The 19,509-nt window shown below is 54.8% G+C and overlaps 1 protein-coding gene across 4 annotated transcripts in view; it reads left to right on the forward strand.

Annotated features, from left to right (window-relative positions):
- The window catches only part of VAV2 (vav guanine nucleotide exchange factor 2), a 142,948-nt gene that overhangs the window by 13,544 nt on the left and 109,895 nt on the right, over window positions 1-19,509 (forward strand). For all 4 annotated transcript variants that reach the window (XM_088147245.1, XM_088147243.1, XM_088147246.1 and 1 more), the window contains exon 2: window positions 10,060-10,176. In XM_088147245.1, the coding sequence (XP_088003371.1) occupies window positions 10,060-10,176 (117 nt within the window). The remainder of the gene's footprint in view (window positions 1-10,059; window positions 10,177-19,509) is intronic.

Consider the following 19,509-nt stretch of genomic DNA (forward strand, 5'->3'; position numbering starts at 1 on the left):
TGAAAACTCTTTGGGTACTTCCTTCATCCTTTTTGTAAAGGGCAGCCAAGCTGCCTGTCGGGGTTCACCTCCTGTATTTCAGCCTGAGCTTTGTGGCCCCCTGGAATGAAAGTTGCCTGCGTGCAAATGGGTGCGCAGTGCTGCCCCTCGGTTTCGTTCGGGGCTCTTCCCCTCTCGACGCCCCCAGGGGGATGACTTGGGAGCAGGGCAGGAGGTCATTCCGGAGGAGCACCTCTCCGCAGGGGTGGATCCAAGGGGGGGTGAACATTTGGGGAGGCAGCCCTGGGAGGTCAGTGATGCCCCCACTCAAAGTCAAGACCTTAAAGCCCCTTCTCCCAACTTTGCTAGCCTGATGAGAAGCCTCCAGGTGAGTCTTTTTTGGGGGGGTCTTCCCTTGTACTCAGCAGCACTTGCGGGTGGAAGAGAAGCTGAGGAAGGAGAGGGAGATCTTTGACATGAGGTGGGTTGTAATCTGCCTTCCCTTTTGGTTGATATGGTGATCCCACTGCTCAGTGTCGTCGTAATTGCTGAGAAGAATTCATTCCTCTGGTCCTGCTCCTTAACCTTGCATGGCGTTTCCCGGTTAAGGGGGTGGTCAATGCCCGGGGTACCCTGGGTGCCCAGGCTTGGAAGATGCCCAGTCGGGAGGCTTTGCGGGTGCAGCAAAGGTGAATGGTCTCTTTCATTCCTGGGGGAGGGAGGGGGTGGTGGTGGCTGTGCAGGTGGGGTCTGGAGCAGGCAGCCCATAGAACTGCCCAGAGGGGGAGTTTTTGCTTTTAAAGAAGGGGAAGGAGACTGTCTCCCACCTGCTGGAAGCATATCCCATGGGAGTCCAGCGAGCGGTCTGCGTAAAGCTTAGCATTTCTGAAACGGGCTGAGTCTTTTTCCTCCTTGTGCAAGACAGCAGTGCTCGTTGATGACACCTTATTGTGCTGGAAGCTCTGTTGGGTAGAAAACAGGTTTATACCCCCTGCTAGTTATCTCTCATCTAAAATCCAGTGCAGTGTGACCAGCGCAGATTTCCAGAACAAAAGTTCTGCCTTATAGCTTGGTTGACCATATGACGTTTTGTGCCCCAAGGCTGCCTTAGCGCATGGAGAAGCCTCCTCATTATTCCCTGATTTAGCGGGCAGGGCCCGGGAGATCTGCAGGCGCCCGAGGCCTTGCATTCATTCTTTGTTTCTAGTAGACAATTGCTGTTCATGCCGTCGCCCTGCTGGGCTTAATTCCTGCCTTGGCCAAATTTGTTTCGCTGCTCAAGTCTTGATTTGCAAGAGGCTCAGATGCCCAGAGGAATACCAGCCTGGAGGGAGCTCTGGGGGCAGCACAAGTGTGGGCCTGGATCCGGGGCCTCCCCCAGCCCTGCGGTGCCTAGGGCTGAGTGACGAGCAGGGCAGAGGAGATCTTGGGGGGCGTTCCCGCCCTTGGTGGCAGAATGATGTCTTTACGAGCCATTGGGAGCAAGCACTCCGCTTGCCTCCTGAAGCCTGGGAAGATCCAGACCAGCTGATGACTTTGATTCGGTCTCTTGGACTTCTGGATCACGACCTGACAATGCTTTTGCCCCTCTAGGGATTTGGGGCTCGGCTGCTCTGCCCTTGCACGCATGCCCTGCCTGCTGCCACCTGCATTTCTGAATGCTAAGCAAAGCTCCTTGCAGCTACTTCTCGGTGTGTGTGCACGCGGCTGGCCTGGGCCCGGACACTGAAAGGCAAATTTTAGGGATCTCTGCCCCCTCCCGCCATTTTGGTGCTATGATCTACTACATCCTTCCCCATCTACTAATAAGTGCTACATCTCTCCGAATTCTCAGCCCCTCGTGACCATTGCCTGTGCCAGTGATCCATCCGGACAACGCTGGCCAGGGGAAGGGTCCACACGGAAGAGCTGGGCCTGCCTCCCCTGGTTATTCGCAAAGCAGAATAACATGCAGAGGTGCCATGGGCACCCTCTTCTGCCCTATCAGGCAGGGTTGTGTGAGCAGATGTGGCAGCTCCTCCATCCCCCGGCTCACTGGCTGGCCAACGCGGCCTGCATCTGTGCACTTCTGTCCGTGCCCCCATGCCACTTTTGTCCCACATCATCAGTACAGAGGCTCTGGGTGATACCTGCAGGGGCATCCCTAAATTTGAGCGAGAGGGCAGCGAGGCTGGGGCTCCGTCGTCCGGGTTGAAGTTGACAGCCTGAGACCCTCCCGCAGGCTGGCTGACCTGCCTCCCCCTCGGTGACCCCTTCCCTTAACAAGGCAGATTCCTTTCAGACTGAAATTGATCAGACGGGATTCTGTTTAAAAACCCCAAAAAGCATTGATTTCACTGGACGTTCTGTTTAGATCATGAGGCTTTTGTGCTCTTGGCTCCGATTCTTTTCTCACTACGGGGTGGCTTCTGCATTAACAAAGAGAGTTGAGCTGCGCTGGGCTTTTTGTAGAGGCTGTTGTGGCGGGGGGGGGGGGGGGTTGGCAGGAAAGGTGCCTGCTGGAGAGTAACACAAATTCCAGAGGAGTTTCCTCAGAAAATACCGTGTGTGTGTGCAAAACTGGGGCTCTGCTTCCTCTCTTTTGGGGCCTCGTGCACCAGGTGGTGGCTTGCAAGGAAGGTGCCCCCTCTCCGAAAAGTACTCATTTCGGAGGGGAAATTATGTTGCTAGCAGATGGCCAGCATTTACCTCTGTCTGGTCACCGAGTTCTGGGGTAAGAAGCGCCTGTTGGAAGACCGGTTTTCTTGGACGAGAGTCGATCCTCCTCCATCAGTTACGCACGAGCAGCCCAGCCGCAACCCTCCTTCGGCACCGGGAGATCCATGGACAGCTGCTTTCTCCTTGCAGGGGTCTGCCTTTTGGGAGCGTTTTCTGGATTCATGCTCCACGCTTTCACCCATGCTTCGCTTGATTTGAGTTGTATTTATTTAATTTAATATTCTTTCCATTGAGGAAAAAAGTAACAGGGAGCTGTCATGTGAGAAAGCAAAGCCCCAGTTTCTGGCAACCTCTGCTTAAGTGAATTTGGGGGGGGGTGCCTTCAAGTCAGTGTTGACTCCTGGCCCTGCAGTTTTCCTGGCGAGGTTTGCAGAAGGGGTTTGCTGTGGCCGCCTCCTTCCTAGGGCTGAGGAGAGGGACCAGCCCAGGGTTGCCCCACTGGCTTTGTGCCTAGGTGGGATTAGCACTCACGGCCTCCCAGTTTCTAGCCTGATAAATTTACAAATAAATAAATGAATGGAACCATTTTTCATTTGCAAGAGTGTCTCTTACTCCTACATAGGACCTTAGGTGTTCTTAGAAAATAAACCCTGCCCCCCAAAAAAGGTGAGGCAGCAGTCGGGGGGGTCAAGAAGGGGCAGGGTGAGCAACAGTATCGGCTGAGCTTCTGGAATTGGGTGTCTTGGGTGGCTGGCCCGCCTGGGTGCTCTTTCCTAGGAGAACCAGCACCTTGTTCCCAAGAGTCTGTGTGCCCCCTCCCGCCCCCCCCGCTAAGGTCCTCGTGGCAGTGAGTTCCGTAAATAATTGGTGTATAAAGGTGTCTGTAGCTCCCCCCTGGTGAAAACTGTAGCTCAGAAATCTAATCAATCAGTCTTTTCCTGTCTTGATTTTTGGGTTGTTCCTGCTATGAAAAATTATGGCTGGCGCAGCCCTTTTCCGGCTAGCAACAGGTTCCTGATGGCAGAAGCCTTCTGCAGGTGGGGGGCGGGGGGGCGAGGAAGGCAGCCAGAGTTGCTGTCCTGCTCCAGGTAGTCCCGGAAAGTGGCAGGTGCAGGAAGGGTCCCTGTTAATCAGGCCCGAGTGACCCTCCCTCCCTCCTGCTTCTGTGGCTTGCGAGGGGGGGGGGGCAGGGCTTCTCCCTGGCCAGCTTCATGCACCGAGCATCCTTGTCCAGTGAGCAGAACCGGAGACCTCCCTGCTCCCTGCACTTAGAACCTTTTCCGAAGGAGAAAAAGTCCTGAAATTAGCTTTTGCTGCTGGCGGAAGATGGCCGACAGCTGCCTGCCTCTGCCCCCCCCCGGCTGCTTCCAGATCCAGGGGGTGTTGCAGAGAAGTGCTTGGGAAGTGCCGTGAAGCCCACCCCCAGGGAGCCCCCACGTAGGTCCCATACCAACATGGAGCTCAGCCTGGGAACACCCTATTCGTATTCTCCTGTTCTTCATCTCCCACCCCCATCATTTCCTAAACAGATGCTGGACTTGGGTCATTGCCCTTCTCCACGCGTGCAGGGCTGGCCTGTCCTCCCTTATGGGCTTCCGGAACGTAGAAGCAGGGCTGGAAGGGACCACGGGGTCACCCGGTCCGACCTCCCCATGGCAGCCTCCTGCCAGGCGGCCCTCCGGCCTCCCTTTAAAGGCCTCCAGCAAAGCAGCGACAGCCACATCAGGGTGGCGGGGTGGCACCAATCCGTCGGGTAATAGCTCTTATCATCCATCGAGGTCCAAGCAAAATCTAATTCCTTGTCCTTGTAATTTAATTTATTTTTTGTCCGGCCTTCTGGAAGAGTTTGAGAGAGAGATCAGTCTCCTGCAGTCGCTCTTTGCCAGGCGTTCCTCGTGGGCTTTTCCTTCCAAGCCCCTCATTATCTTGGTCCGCTTTAATTTCTTTCTGTCTTGAAGGGGGTGGGATGCGGGTGGAGAAGGAACAGCCTCTCTGGCAGGGCCGGCAAGACTAAAGCCAGAGCGGATTCAGGGGTGCTGGAGCGGGGAGCCGAATGAATTGACCAGGAGGAGGGCCGCTGGCTGGCCTGGGCGCGCAAACTCAGCCGCCTTCAGAGCTGCTTCGGTGTGGCCTGGGAACCAGCATGCCCAGAGTCCAGTCTTACTCAGAAGAGCAAAAGCCGACGGCTGGCCAGTCCCCCACGGGAAATGGGAGGTGCCCCAACCTTTGCAGGCAGTGGAGGCGGCTGCCAGAGTGAGGGACGAGGTCTTTGGGAGCTGCCTGCGTCCCCCGCCCCCCACCCTCCGTGGGTGTTGCGATGGGCCTCTGGGGCCTGCTTCGGGGGCAGTTGCTGCGAACATTTGGGGCTGGACCGAGGAAGATGGACGTTCCTTCGCTTCCGCATCCGAGGCCAAAGGGGAAACAGAGGCAGGCAGAAATGCTCTGGGGTCGTGTCGGATCTCCAGGCCCCAGGGACTCACTGGGCAGGGCTGGGAGTTGGGAAGGGTCTCCCAGGTCCAGAAAACAGCTTCCCATCGTTGGCTTTTAGAAGAGTTAAAAGGTGCTCCTCCTGGCAAGCTGTGGGGAACAGCCGCTCTCTGTCTTTCACAAGGAGAGGAAAATCTCTGTGTGTGGCGGGTTCCAACATGCAGAGGCCCCTCTGGAAAGCGGGTCCTGCTTCTTCCCTTTTCTGCAAATCAAGAGAGCAATTCAGAGGAAGAAATGCACTTATTTCCTTGCAAAGGAGTACCAGATGGGGGCAGGGGAGAGAGGCCTGGCTCTGTGGCTGTCTCCGGTGCCAACTCCTGACCTTCCCCCTGCTGCCCTCCACAGCTGCAGCAGCCGCTCCTTTTATCAACCCCCCTTTTTGTAGACAACATCAGAGCTCCCCCAGGGAGGCATTTTTCTCTGGCTCAGTGACTTCTTGGCGCTGCCTGCAGCAAGATAAGCAGCCGGCCGTGAGTCGCAGCCAGAAAGTACTCGAGAGGGTTCCTTTTGCATCCATCACCACCTTTCTCTTGCCCAGAAAAAGCTGCAGCTTCACGGGATCCCCAACTTTGGCAGTGGCCATCTGGCCCACGGCCCTTTGTCCAGGCAGAAAGCAAGCTAATGTGGCCGGGGGCTCTCCCAGGGTAGCCTCCACCTGAGGAAACCCAAGAGGTCTCCCTGGCGCTGAACCTGCAGCTTTCGTGAACCTGCAACCCACTCGTAGCAGTTTTCCCCCACGGCCCCCTGCTCGCCGGTCTCCCCAGCTGCTTCGTGCGTTTGGGTGGCAAAGGGCTGGGAGGCTCTTGGCACTGAGGGGGGCAGGAGCCTTCGGTGAACTTGGCAGCCCATGGGCGGTCCTGAACGCTCCCTTGTCCGTCTCCAGGCAAAGGGGGGTTGGGGGGCAGTGGAGGCCTGGGAAGAAAGCCTGCTTCCATTCTTCTTCGTACTGAGGGCACGGTGGAAAGCGAGGGAGGTCACGGAACCACACATTTGATCCAACGCAGAACTGGCACCCTGGTCTCCAATGGGCTGCATTCCTGCTTGAACTGTAGGGCTAGTAATACTATGCCCAGGGGCACCAGAGCTTTACCAGTACCTCAAAGCGCATCTGTGCCCCACCAAATTCAACATTACAACTAAATCTATCTGTTTGTCTGTCTGTGTCTGTCTATCTGGGGGTGGGGGGGGAGATGCCCAGGTCCTGAAAGGTTTCTCAAGCCCTTTTTAATATTAAGATGTTTCTTATAATGTTCAACCAAAATCAGGCCCATTAGAGATACAGTGGTACCTCGGGTCACGAACGCTTCTGTTCACGACCAATTTGGTTCACGAACAGCTCCGTTCGCAAAATTTTGCCTCCGTTCGCGAACGCCGGATCGGGTGACGAACAGGATCCGCGGCCATTTTCCCTGCCGTGACACGTGGTCGTGGCTTCCTGTAGGGAGGGGGACTCTCCCTCCAAGCAATAACCGCCTCCCCACCCGCCTTCCTGTCCTCCACGCCAGAAGTCGCGTCGAGCAACGTTAGCATTCTCTCTCTTCGTGCTGTATTTTGTTTCATATTTTTGCGGTTAAAAAAAAAAAACATATGGTTCAGAACGGATTAACCATAATTACATTGAACCTTATGGGAAAATTTGATTCGGGACGCGACCAAAAATTGGTTGGCGACCAAATTCAGAGGGGTCAGAACCGATTAACTGTATTTACATTGAACCTTATGGGAAAATTTGATTCGGGTCGCGACCAGAGTCACGGAACGAATTAAGTTTGTGAACCGAGGTACCACTGTACCTTGCTATGATATCAGACCGAGAGACTAAAACTGGAGAATATGCTGCAATGACAAAATGTATATGTCCACAACAGCAGCTGTTCCCCTTCCTGTCCCCGCCTTCTCTGGCTAAAGACGCCCTGACCTCCCCTGCTAAGACTTGTTTCCCAGATCTCTGCCCTCCTCTGAACTTTGCCGGGCAGAGGAAGGGGCGCTTGGAAGCAACGGCTGCCGTTCCAGGCAGCCAAACGCTGCGTTTGACTGGAGCAGAGCTGGATGGGATGACTGCGGCTGGAACGTTGCGGAGGGTGGGGGGGTCGGGTTTGCCTCTTGCCTGCAGAATCTGTGGGCTCGATGCCAGCCAAGCCAAGCACCAGGCAGAAGCAGGGGGAGAGGAGCTGAACTTGGCACAGTGTTGGCAGACTCAGACTTTGGCATTGAGCCTCCCCTCGGCTGGCTTGGCATCGAGGGCCGTTTGGGGTCTTCGGTTGGCTGCAGACTTGGGTAACGCGATGCAGTTCTGCTGCAGAAGGCTTCATTGTTTTACAAACAGTTCGGAAGGGGGGGGAGGCTTTCACCTCGGCCGGTCGGGCTTCCTTCAGCAGGGCTGCCTCAGCCGTTCTTCTGCCCGTGCGGAGGAGGCAGTCCGTGGGCAGGCCCCTCGGCGGCAGGCCCCTCGGCCCCTGGCCTGCGACTTGGGGGCAGCATCTCTCGGCCCCACCCCTTAGCCTTCCGAGGGCTGTGCAGACCCAGCTCTTCCCCCAAACGTTGGGGGGTTGAGCTCTGGGGATGTCTGGTCTGGCGCTGGGGGAGGAAGGGTGTCTTGAACTCTGCTTTATGGATTGTTGTGAGCTGCCTGGAGTCGTCGGATAAGATAGGCGGGCACATAAGTCCTGAAAATAAAATCATAGAATAAAATAAAATAAAAGCCTCCTTCGATGCAAGAGAACGAACGTTAGGAGAGCCGGGCAGCAGAGGCAGCAGAGCACACTTCCCTCCCCTTTATGACTCTTCTTTTTGAAGAAGAAAATAAAGGTGGGGAACACAGATGAAGACGACTTCGGGGTCCAAGTGCAGCCTGAGGAGCCCACAGTTCGATAAGGCTGCGGAAAGGCCTACAGGACGAGCCTCTGCCCCAAAACGGGGAGGGCGCACCATGTGCTTCACACACGCAGGTGCGCTTGCCGCTTATGGCTGGAAATGCAGTTTTGAAAACGTTTGAGAAGGGGCTGCTGGAGCCCCCGGCCTTCGCGGACGACTCAGAATGCCAGTACGGTTGCTGGGAGGGGAGGTGCGCAGGCCGGTGGGGCTTCTGCGGCTGCCCTGCTCGTCACGCGGCCGAAGGCCTGTTGTCGCCACAACCCCGAACCCCCAGCTCTCTAGATTGAGCCCCTTGGCAGGCAGAAGAAACCCAGCCCTGCCCTGCCCTGCCCTCCACCCCTTTGCGCTGAACGTTCACACAGAGCTTTTTCAAAAGCACAAAGGGGGAAGTTTTTTAACCCATCATAGCCACACGAGGGGAGAGCGAGTTTCCCTAAATCAGTGTTTCTTAAATGTTTTTCTCTGAGGACCCCTCCCTGCTTTTAAGGACCCCAGAAGAGCTTTTGTTTGTATGGGTAATATTTACTGTGTTTAAAAATTTGCTGCCACTGCCGCTGCCACGTCTCACGATTGTTTGATGAGATTTTAATGTATTGTTTTTCAACATAGGCTGGCAGATAATTTTGATTTTGTGGACCCCTGAGGGTCTGGGGAGAAGCCCTGCTCTAAACAAAGGGGTGGAGGGAAGAGTTGCCCTTCTTGTGCCTGGTGGCTCAGGCTCGCCCTGACCCTGGAATAGGCACATATGGCATGAAGGGCAGCTGCAGGACACACGGTTTGCAGGGGGGGCTGTGTGACGTGCCCCCCATCCCTGGGACTTCCTGGTCCCAGTTCAGGGAGCCTCCTGGTGAACTTTGCTGCTAACTACGACAGCCATCTTGGCTGGGAAGTGTCGCAGGGGGTGGCAGAGATCCAGGCAGAGCCCCTCTCAGCTCCAGGCCTTTCATTATGTTGATGGGCCGAGCCCTGAATTTTGGAAGTGGGAGGCTAAGGGTTTCTGACTGGCCAGGGAGAAGCCGGCTTGCAGCCTAAGCAGACCGGCCCGGTGCCCAGCCTCTGTGCCGCCTTCGCGGGTTGCCTCTTCCGTCATCTCTTGCTGCTGCCACCAAAGGCTGGGAGGTGACTAGTCCTCAGGACCTGGCTTGCCTTTCCTGCGACTCGAGCAGAATGGCACATGTGTGTGTGCACGTGTGTGTGTGTGTACACACATGCAAAAATGGGGAGGTTGCCGAGAGACAGACTCCCCCCTCCCTCCCCCCCGCCTGCCCTCCCCTCCCTGGCCAGTCGTTGGCCATCCTTGCTGCTGGCCTTCTTTCCAGCCCAGGCCCTTGTGAATCACATGCCGCTCAGGCCAGTCCTTGAAGGTCCAGGAGTTCAGGTCAGCAAAGCGTGCAGGGCCGATGGCCTCGCGCCTCCGCTGGAACCGGGCGCTGCGGAGATGCGCTCGGTTCATCTTCCTTCAAAGTGGTGGCGCCTCCCTTCCAGTGGCCCTTTAGCCGAGAGAGCAGCACCACACAGCCCTCGCTTCCTGGCATCCTGACCCCAAGTCCGAGTGTCGGGGGGGCCGGGATGGTGGTCTCCCTGCCCTCCTCGGGGCCAGTCTTTCGCTCTCCTTTCAGCAAGTGGTGGGTTGCGTTTGCACAACACACTTCACCGGGTCTGCTAAAAACCAGCCTGCTAAGCTGGTTCGTTTCGACTTAGGTGAGTCCTGAAGGCTGAGGGTGCTGTGTGAACGTGGCTGGTTCGCGAGGCTTGTTCACAGTAGCGTATTGTGCAAGCCCCCAGGGGCTAATTGTTGTGTGGGTGGGGACTGAGGGACGGGGCTCGCTCTCGGCAGGAGTGGCTGCACGCTGCTCTGCGGGGACTTGGAGAGCGAAGCCAGACTCAAAAGAGGGGCCCCAAAGCAGAGGGAGCTCAGGATCGGGCCCCCCACCGCCGCTTGGCCCTCGGGTTTGGGATGGAGGTACGAACTGCGCAGAGGGAGTCGGGATTTCTCATTCCAGCCCCCACTCTTGTGGGTCCCTGTGGAAAGGCTCTCAAGGGGTTCCCCTTTTCTTGCAGTTTCTCTGCCTGAAGAACATCCGGACGTTCCTCAAAGTGTGTCACGACAAGTTCGGCCTCCGGAACAGCGAGCTCTTTGACCCCTTCGACCTCTTCGACGTGCGGGACTTCGGAAAAGTAAGTGGGGGTTGGGCGGGGGGGCAGCTTTGCAAGTGGGTGAAGTGGCTGGTTTCCATTGTCTGAAGCCCCCCTTCCCCCAGAGAAAAATGCCACTGAAGAGGTGCTGGAAAGGTGAGGTGAAGCTTCCTGGGGTGGCCCCCAAACCCTTTTGCAACTTGCCCAGAAGCCTTTTGGGGCGTCGGCGTCTCCTTCCCAGTTTCTGCCATTTATGCAGCCGTTGGCAAAGCTGGCACCAAGGTGGCTTCTGAAGAGCCATCTGCAGGCTATGTTTAGTGCTTGTTGGGCCTTGGTCCTGGTCCAGACAGAGCAGAACTCCTCTTCTTGCCTAATGCTGCTGACGCTTGGACGTGGCAAGGCCTCGGTGTCCTGCAGAGAGACCGCTGGGCAAGATGGCCCTGCTGCCACGGGAGAGGATCCTCTTAACGCTGTTGTGCTGCCTCCCCCTTCGCGATGGAAAAATCACAGAAAGTTGGGTTGTTTGGGTCAAATTTGAGTGAGTGAACAAATTTCCTGTCACAGTTCAGGCCAGTCCTTTTTTCGTTATCTACCTACCAAAACTGCTTCTTTGTTATGAAGGGAAGAAATCTTTGCTGGGGGTGGGGGGTGCAGTTTGAAATGAAAGCATGGCATTGTTATCTGGAGCCGTAAGTCAAAGAAAGTGTCCTGCGTTCCGGAGAGGGTGCTGAGGACCCCTCTTGCCAGGCCTGTCTGCTGCCCCTGTGGGGCAGCCTTTGCCCATCCTCAGCCGCTGTGATTTTCCTTCCTCCCCCTGCTTTGGCTTGTTTGAAACAAGGGGGCTAAGCGGGCCAGATCCCGCAAGGCCCACCGGCAGCCACATTTCTTCCAGGCTGTTCCGAAAAGGGAGGGGCCTCCCCGGTCTTCCCTGAAGCCTTTCCTGCCTCTGGTGCTGCTCACTTTGGGAGCTGGCAGAAGGGAGAGCGTGTGGCCGGGGGGTGGGTTGGCTGCCTGCACGCCCGGGTGCGCGTCCTTTCTGGGTGGAAAAGGGCTTGGCATTCTGCCCCTTTACCCTTTGGGGTGCAAGGAAATGCTGCTGCTTGGCAAAGATTGTGAGTTCTCTCTTTCGACCGCCGAGCCCCCAATTTTACTGCGCAGCATTTTGGCATGAGCTCTTTCACTAACGACAGTGGTGATATTAAAGTTGGTGCATTGCAGACTTTTTAATTTCTCCGGGGGGGCTGTAGACATAAATATGTATTAAGCTGCGCAGGGCTCACCGTGAGATGAGGGAGGAAAAGAAGTTGAGCATTGTGGCTCTGGGCTTCTCTGCTTGTGTTTTCTCATCTTCCTCAACTTAGCCCACTCTCACCCCTCTTCTGTCTGACTCCAAGTTTGAACTTGCCAGGAATTGTTTCAGAAGAAGCATTTTAATGACTCGGCAATTCCAAGTGGTGCGTCTAGAAGGGAGCGTTGAGTCAGGAGAAAAATTAAGGTGTTTACTGGCTGACTGCAGAGTGATCAAGCTTCATTGCTGTGGCTTTGCTGCTTCCAGCTCTGCAGTAACACTGTAAATGTTTTCTCTTTACATTTATTTCTTGATTTCTGCATGCCAGGGTGCACCTACAGAGCATGCACAGACTGGGTTCCCTGAACCACAAACCCACCACATCATGTTAGCCAAGCTGAGCGTGTTGTGCAAACTGAAACACGGAGTCATTCTGTCTCCAGAGCACTCTGAGATCCCTGGATTTTTTTTAAAGAGAGAATTATGTTTATTTTCATAAGCTACACGCCTGGAGCAGAGGGTGTATATTTACACGGAAATGCAGGGGTGGGGGTGGGGGGAAATGATACTGCTTTCAGAATTCCTAAGAAATCTGAGACTTCGTTAAGCAAGAAAGCAAGTTTCTAGTTTCTAGGCCTATAATGATAGGTCTTAGGGGTATGTAGGTAAGCCATCGTGCAGCAGACTTCAGTTTTCCAGGAATGCATACATTTGGGAGTGTCTGCTTGAGCTTGGCCTAGCTCCCAGCTAGTTCAGCTGAATGGGGTCCCTCCTGCTGGAATGGAGCACAGAGTCCTTGGTCTCCTCTTGTGCAAGCAAGTGGTTCAAACAGGGCTGCACCATCAGCTGGAACTTGGTTTCAGATACCTCCACAGTTGCACATTCAGCAGCTGATCCAGGATTTGAGGGCCAAATTCTGGAAGGTTGAGCAAAAAGCACATCGCAGTTTCAGGCAAGTGAACACATTGGAGTCCTACCTGTAGCCCAGGATAAAAATGCTGGAGTTGGAGGGGGAGAGATCAAGCCTGAGGCTCCAGTTGAACATCTGCATGAAGCCACTGAGGGAAGTTGTCCATTGACATGGGGTGAGATATCATCAGAGGCTTTCCATCTTCACTTCTGGATGGGGTGGCATCCCTCAGACAGAGCTGGGGTGCAGCTTGGGGTCCTCTTGCACTTGGAGAGGCTCCTGTTTGAAGAGCCAGGAGGGCCTTGGCACAAATCCATCTTGTGCGCCAGTTGCACCCGTTCTTGGATGGGAGGCACCAGGCGCGGTCACTCATGCCATGGTTGGACTGAAAACTGCAGTGAGGAAGAAGGAGTGGGTCCTTTGGCCCGAGCCATCATTCTGAGGGGGCCTTGCCCTGGTGGGGGGCAAAGCCTCTGCAGAAAGCCTGTTCTCCCATGGCCTGCAGGACCAGGGAGCTGTTTCAAGTATAAATAGACCTGAGGAAGGCCGAGAGCCTTGCAGGGCACTCTGAGAAGGCTCTTGCACAGTTGAACAAGCAGAGGAATCGTGAATTGATTCATTCTTTTCAGATGGGGATTTTGAGCATTTGAAAATGGAAACATCTGCTGTGAAGACTGTTGCACCTGTTGGCAGGCTGTTTTGACCAAATTTGGCTGCTAAAGTGGAAGCAGAAATATTCTGCGGGCAGAAGAGCTGAGAGTTAGCTCTGCTCCTCTTTGCTGGGAAGCGCCTGCCTGCTTCAGCCCCACCCACACACCCTGTTGCAGGTTGCCCAGAGCATCTGGCGAGCGCGTCCTCTGGGTGCCCGGGCTGACCCTTCCAAAGACCCTCCACCTTTGAGTAACCTGCCAACTCCCCCATTGCCAGTTCGGCTGCTTGCTTCTTGAACAAAGTGGGCCTGGTTAAAAGACGGGGGGTCTTTTCTGCAAATGTGGGGAAGACAGTTGCAACCTGACCCCCTCAGACCCTCTGGGGCAGGCTGAATTGCCCTGACCAGATACAGCAGCCACAGGTGCCTCCTGCCACCCCCCAGCCCGCCCTCACTCTCCTGGCTTTTAACCGGCTTGCCCGATTAAGAGTTCACGGACACTCAGAAGATTGCAAATATTTGCAGCGGTTCTGTTGGATTTACAAGGGGACCACCTCTGCAATTGTTGGAATTTTTTTCTGGGTTGTCAGTGCATCTACCTGTTTCCCACACACAGCATTTTGCTTTGGTATGCTCTGAGGTCTGATTTTATATGGCAAATAATGTCCTCCTCTCCCAAATGAGAGCCACAGGTATGTTGTATTGTTTTAACTGTAAAATCAAAAAGAAATCCCTTTAAACATTCTTTCAGAAACTTCGCAAAGCAGCTAAAACCCGTAACCTCTGGCTCCTTCTAAATACTCCTAAATATTCCAGGCCCTGAAATGGGAAACAGGCCTGGTTCCTGCTAGCTTGATGTTGGGCGACTGGCTGATGGTTAGATGAACAGCTGGGAGGGAGGAGGGTCCTGGCAGAGCTGGGAAGTTCTCTCCTTAGGGAAATGCGAGGGAAGAGCAGAGCCAGGCCAGGAGGTTCGCCCTTGACTGATTCTGGCTGTGCAGGCCGGAAACTGGCACGTCTTTGGGACCAGCCCTGCCTGTGTAGAGAAGGGAGGAGAGAGCTGGCTTGGGGAGAAGAGCGAGGAAGTTGCGAAGGCTGCATTTCACAAGGGGTCAGTTTTATACGCCCTGCCTTGTTGCTCCTCTTCCTCTTCCTCCTCCTCCCCTCCCTCGTGTGCTCCAGGGAAGAAACCCTGGAGAGAACCAGGGACAGCCGAGAAGCCTCACGTCTGCTGATTGTAACTGTCCTGAGGCTGAGCAAAGTCATCAGTTGAGCAGAAGGCTAATCCCAGATCTCTGCCAGCCATCCAGTATCCTCACCTTCTGGCTTTTGGAAGCACTGGTGTGAAAAACCCAAGCAGGGTTGAGAAATCCCCAGAGCTCAGAGTACTGAAACCGTCTGAGGGCTGTTTCAAGCTGATGGCCATTGTCATTTTGACTTCCTTTGGACATTCGTGGAACTGGGACTGTTCAGCAGGGAAAAACGTGAACTGAGAGTCGGCTTGAGGTCTTGGCTCCAAACTTCCAGGGTGGCCGTTGGCAAACTAGGGTCTCCTGCCTTCCTATCTAGCACTTTCCCTCCTGGCCAAATCTGTTTCGAGAGGCTCCTGGTGGCGATTCCCGATCTTTTCTTGTGAGAGAGATCATGAAGACCCCAACTGGCTGGCTTCAAACTGTTTCATCCATTATTGAAATAAACCCCTCTCTGGTTTGCCATAAACTCACGAAGCAGGCTGGGCTCCCCCAACAGAAGATCAGGCCAAGATTAGCTTAATCAAGCTTAGCGTGCTGTGCAAATACAGGTTGTGTATTAAACGGGTTGTGTGAACGCCACCTGGGAGTGTTCCAGTTCTGTTCTACGAGGAGGGGTCGTTGATGGGATGTATATCTGAGGGAGGCTGGGCGTAGAGGAGGAAGGGGCGCTTATGCCCTCGTCTGCAGCCACTTGTGCTAAGGGCACGTGCGTGTGTGCATAGGTGCCTTTCAGGGGAAACACCCAGAGCCCTCTTGGGCACAAGCATCTTGGAAAAGCAAAACTGAGACTGTGTGTCCAGGACAACCCCAGGATATGAACCAGTTAACACGGGGAACGCTACCCGGTCCAGAACCAAAGATGGGCTATCCCAGCCTCAGTCAACCATTATCCCAGGTGGAAACCTGACTCTTCCTCCCATCAAGGCTCTCGCAGCCTCCAGATGCCTCCTGTTTGGCCCAGGCTCTGGAGAGATAACTAAGGTTGCCTTTTTTAAAAAAAATAAAAGCTGACTTTTTCAGAGAGCTCTCAGTTTAGTAATACGTTCTCCACTTATACTTCAGTCACAAAGATTTGGGAAATGAGCGGAGCGTCACTTTGCACAAATGAGGGGAAAGTCCCATTCCTCTATTTCCTCTTTCTTTCTTTTGTCCTGGCTGCTGTGCGATGACATTCTCCAAGTGTGGACTGCAAGCTGAACCTTGCCAGTGCCTAGGCGTCATTGGGGGCCATAGGTCATTGATACTACTAGTATAGTTGATTAACAGTTATAATTACTAACTATTGAACTCACTGAGTTCCCTGCTCCAGAAAATCCATGAGGTCTAGGTCTCTGCAAAGTGCATGTCACGGAGTTCTTGTCCCTGAACAGCAGAGGTTGTTCAGGTTTGCCTGACAGTGGCACACACTTGATGCAGCCCTTTGAACGAGGGTTGGAGTCAGGCCTGGGCAGTGCCCATGGCTGCCCTACAGCTCAAGCACTGGGAAAAAAGCCACTTGAAGTGTAAGGAATAGAAAGAAGGTGGGTGCCATTTGTGTGCTGTTTGGTGTGCAGTGGAGACTCTAAGGAGATGGGATGAGATGTAAGAGTGAACTTCAGTTTTAGAAGAGCCCCACATTCTTTTCAGGGTCCTGAGAATCTTCGGGGTTCAGTCTCATGGGCTTGAGAAGAGGGTGTCAGAAGCCGTTTGTAAGGAAGGCATTTTGAATTTTCTTTTTAATTATTGCATTTGGATTTGGTCCTTCCCTCCAGGAGCTCAAGACAGAAGACGCAGCATCCCCTTCTCTACTTTCCCCCATAACTAGAACCCTGTGAGGCAGGCTGAGCTGCCCGAGGACAAATGGCCTCAGTTCACCCAGGGAGCACCAGGCTCGAGTAGAGCCTTAACCCTCATCTCCCTGTTCACAGTCATCAGTGTGTGCTGGCCCTCCTGTTGTGGTGCTGGCCTGGCTTGGCTTCCTTGCCTTTCATCTGAGTGGAGGAGGAATGTGCTTTGCACCTTCATCCCACATCAGTGATCTTGCGCCTCCTCCCCCACCCCGCTCAAGCCCAGCATCAATGTGCTGCCTTGACAAAAGGATGACTTCTGCCATCTCCTCCATCCAGCTCACCAAAGGGGTCAGCCTGCATGCCTCTTCTCCCCACTGACTGGTGAGGTCTTCCTATCTCCTCCCTCCCCTGCTGAGAGCAAAGGGGTTCCTTGAGCATCGCCTCCCCGAGCCTGTAGGGCAGAAACGTTGGTCCTCCATCTCCAGTTTAAAGTCTGTGCCTTTGTGCTCTACTGGAGTGCAAAAGAGGCAGGAGAACCAGGTGAGACTTGCTGGAAGGAAGACAGAATCTACTGCAGATGGCAGGAGTGGCTGATCCCCCTCTTGAACCCCTGGAAGGAGGAGGGAAGTGAGTGAGCAGGTTGGGAGCCAAACCAGAGGGAGAGGTGGCAGCCTGCGACAGGGAGACCCTGACATCTGGTGCAAGGCTGAGATTGCTGAGGTGGGGGCCAGCCCTGCTGAGGCCAACAGAATGGCTCTGCTTCTGTGGACCGGGAAGGGTGGGAGGAGAAGGCTGAAGACTGACGCTGGGCGAGAGAGACCAGGCAGGATTTCCCCACTCTGCAACAGGCGGGCCTTCTGCTCCTGTGGGATTTCTTCCTTGCGTGCAATAAAGCAACTTGTCTAGCAGTGGGAAGTCTGCGAAACTCCTGCTGAGGCCTAGTGCCCGCTGCTAGAGTTGAGTTTCTGGAAGAAAGATGAAGAAGAAGGGAATGTATGGCTGCGCCTGGCCTGAGGTCTGACCCAAGGGTGGAATGGCCCCTTGTGCGAGGGAGCCGGGATGATGGAGAGACCTAGTTGTGCCTCTGGTGCAAGGCCCGAGGCCCCTCTGCTGGAAAAGCCCCAAGAACCAGTGACTAGCCGGGCCATTGCTGGCTCCCCGCAGATTCATCGGAGCATTTATTGGTTGGGGAGGGGGCACATGGCTTCTGCTGCTGCGTCATTTTTATCAGCACGTCCTCGGTGATGCTGTTTTGCTCCCCTGGTGTTCTTCAGCTAGGCTGAAGGCTCAAACATAAAAATGCCAGGGGAGCCTGTGAACCAGAGAAGTTGTGTGGCTTGTCAGCTCTTCTCTTCCCCGGTATCTTTTTGGGAGTAGGGGGCACTGGGGTTGGGAAAGTTTTGGACTGCCTTGGAAGAAGGAAGGAAGGGAGTGGTCTTTAGTTTTGCCTCTTCTGGAAAGGTCGACTCAAAGCAGAGGCCGGGAAGAGGGTGGGGGGCTACCCTTCTCACAGCACAGCTGTGCTGGTGGGGCTGGGGGCATGGAAGAGCTGTCTGACACAGCAGGGGAAGCCGCGAGCACTCGGCTGCAGCTTCAAGCGGTTGAGGGTCCCGTTTCTCTCAGCTCTGTCAGCGGGGCTGCTCGGGAGGATGGCGGCTGGCCTCAAGACTGCGGCATTCTCCTCTTTCTTTAACTGTGCAGGCTGAACGGACCTTGGTTCTCACCACAGCCTCGAGAAGTAGGCTAGGCAGAGAGAGGGCGATGGGGAGCGTCCAGATTTCCTAGCTGAGTGAACCTTTGGAGCCCGGCCAGCTGCCGGTCTATGGCCCGCCTTCATCCACACCCCCACTCCGACGGTCGGAAGGAGAGAAAGCTGGGCTGGCTGACAATGATTTCTGAATGCCCGGGGGATCTCTTTCTTCCTTTCCCCGAGTGGTGCTGGAATTCCTCAGTCCAGCTTGCCTAGCAGTGAGGCAGCAGTCTACATTGTTGGCAAACGTTATGGTTGTGAAGTATTCAACAGTTAACTTATTATTTCATAGCATTGAAAGGGCATATATGGAGACTGTGAATGTGTGATTTCTCTTGGATCCTTTCCTCCCCTCCCTCCCTCCCTCCCTCCCTCCCTCCCTCCCTCCCTCCCTCCCTCCCTCCCTCCTTCCTTCCTTCCTTCCTTCCTTCCTTCCTTCCTTCCTTCCTTCCTTCCTTCCTTCCTTCCTTCCTTCCTTCCCTCCCTCCCTCCCTCCCTCCCTCCCTTCCTTCCTTCCTTCCTTCCTTCCTCCCCTCCCCTCCCCTCCCCTCCCTTCCCCTGCCCTCCCCTCCCCATTCTCTGTTCACCTTTTAAATGCTGCTTCCTCCTGCATTTCCACTAGAGTGATTGAGGGCTCGATTAATTTTATGGCTTCATGTATAATCTTTTTCTGCAGGGGTGTCTCTGAGAGGATTAAGCCCTGAAGAGTCTAACAGTTCCCTTTTCTAATGTTACTGCTGTGGAGGGTCTGGAGGATGCCTTCTGGGGGAGGGAAGGAAAAGGGTGCCCCAGTGCCACAGGGAAGGGGGGTGCAGGAACATCTCAGTGAGTCACCGATTAAACAAGGTTGGAGGGTTGAAGGCTCCTGGTTGGCATGGCTCGTGGGGGAGGGGAATTGAGTGGGCAGTCCTAGCAACTGTGGTGACTGCTTTCATAGGCTTCTTGTAGGGTAGCTGCTTAGCATCCAGAGAGCCAGGGGCTGGAAGCGATGTTCCTAGATGGAGGGGTGCCCAGGAGGGGCTGGATTGGCTGGGGTGCAGCCAAAGGCCTGGTGAACCCCATGCGCTGCAGCCACAGTGGCCAGTGGGTGGAGCATGCTGGGCAGGACTGAGGCAGGGGCAGCCTGCCTGCTCTGGCCGTCTCTCAGCAGAGGAACGTCCAGAACCAGCTCGCTCTGGTGTTGCAAGAGCACCAGCCCAGAGAGAACGAGCAGCTCCGGCATTCCTGAAGCCACCGGGGGGGGCGGGGGACAGGACAGAGAAACCCGAATCATGGCAAGCAGGCTTAAGCTTTCATGTGTCTTGTTTTTTATAGAAACATTAAAATGCTGTCCTCAAATAAAAAAGAAAAACTGAATTCTGCAAACTCATTTTCAGATTCCACCCCCCCATCCTCCCATTTTGCAAAGTGTTGCCTCCTGCGGCTGATGGCGACTGGCTTGTCCTTTGACTGCTAGACCCCTTCAGCTGTTCCTCCTGATTTCTGAGGTTCACAATTCATTGCTCACATTTTAGGAAGGAAGACAGGGTGGCAGAGGGGCTGAAGCTTTGTCTCCCCCCAGGGGCAGCTGATACACAGTCCTGAGTGGGGAAAGATCTTCTCTCTGGGCCTGGTTTGGCCAGGGTCAGGGGCAGATTCTCATGGTCCAGCGTGGACTGAAAGACAAATTATTCCAGGGAGGACAAGTGGGCAGGGGGTAGAAAGCTGGTCTGAAGGACCTCTGGAGCTCTTGGAAGAGCCTGACCACAGACTTTCC

The sequence above is a fragment of the Python bivittatus genome, unplaced genomic scaffold (assembly GCF_059951505.1).
Source record: "Python bivittatus isolate LINGU-HERP-01145 unplaced genomic scaffold, Pbiv_v1 ctg000160_np1212, whole genome shotgun sequence".
Classification (NCBI taxonomy): domain Eukaryota; kingdom Metazoa; phylum Chordata; class Lepidosauria; order Squamata; family Pythonidae; genus Python; species Python bivittatus.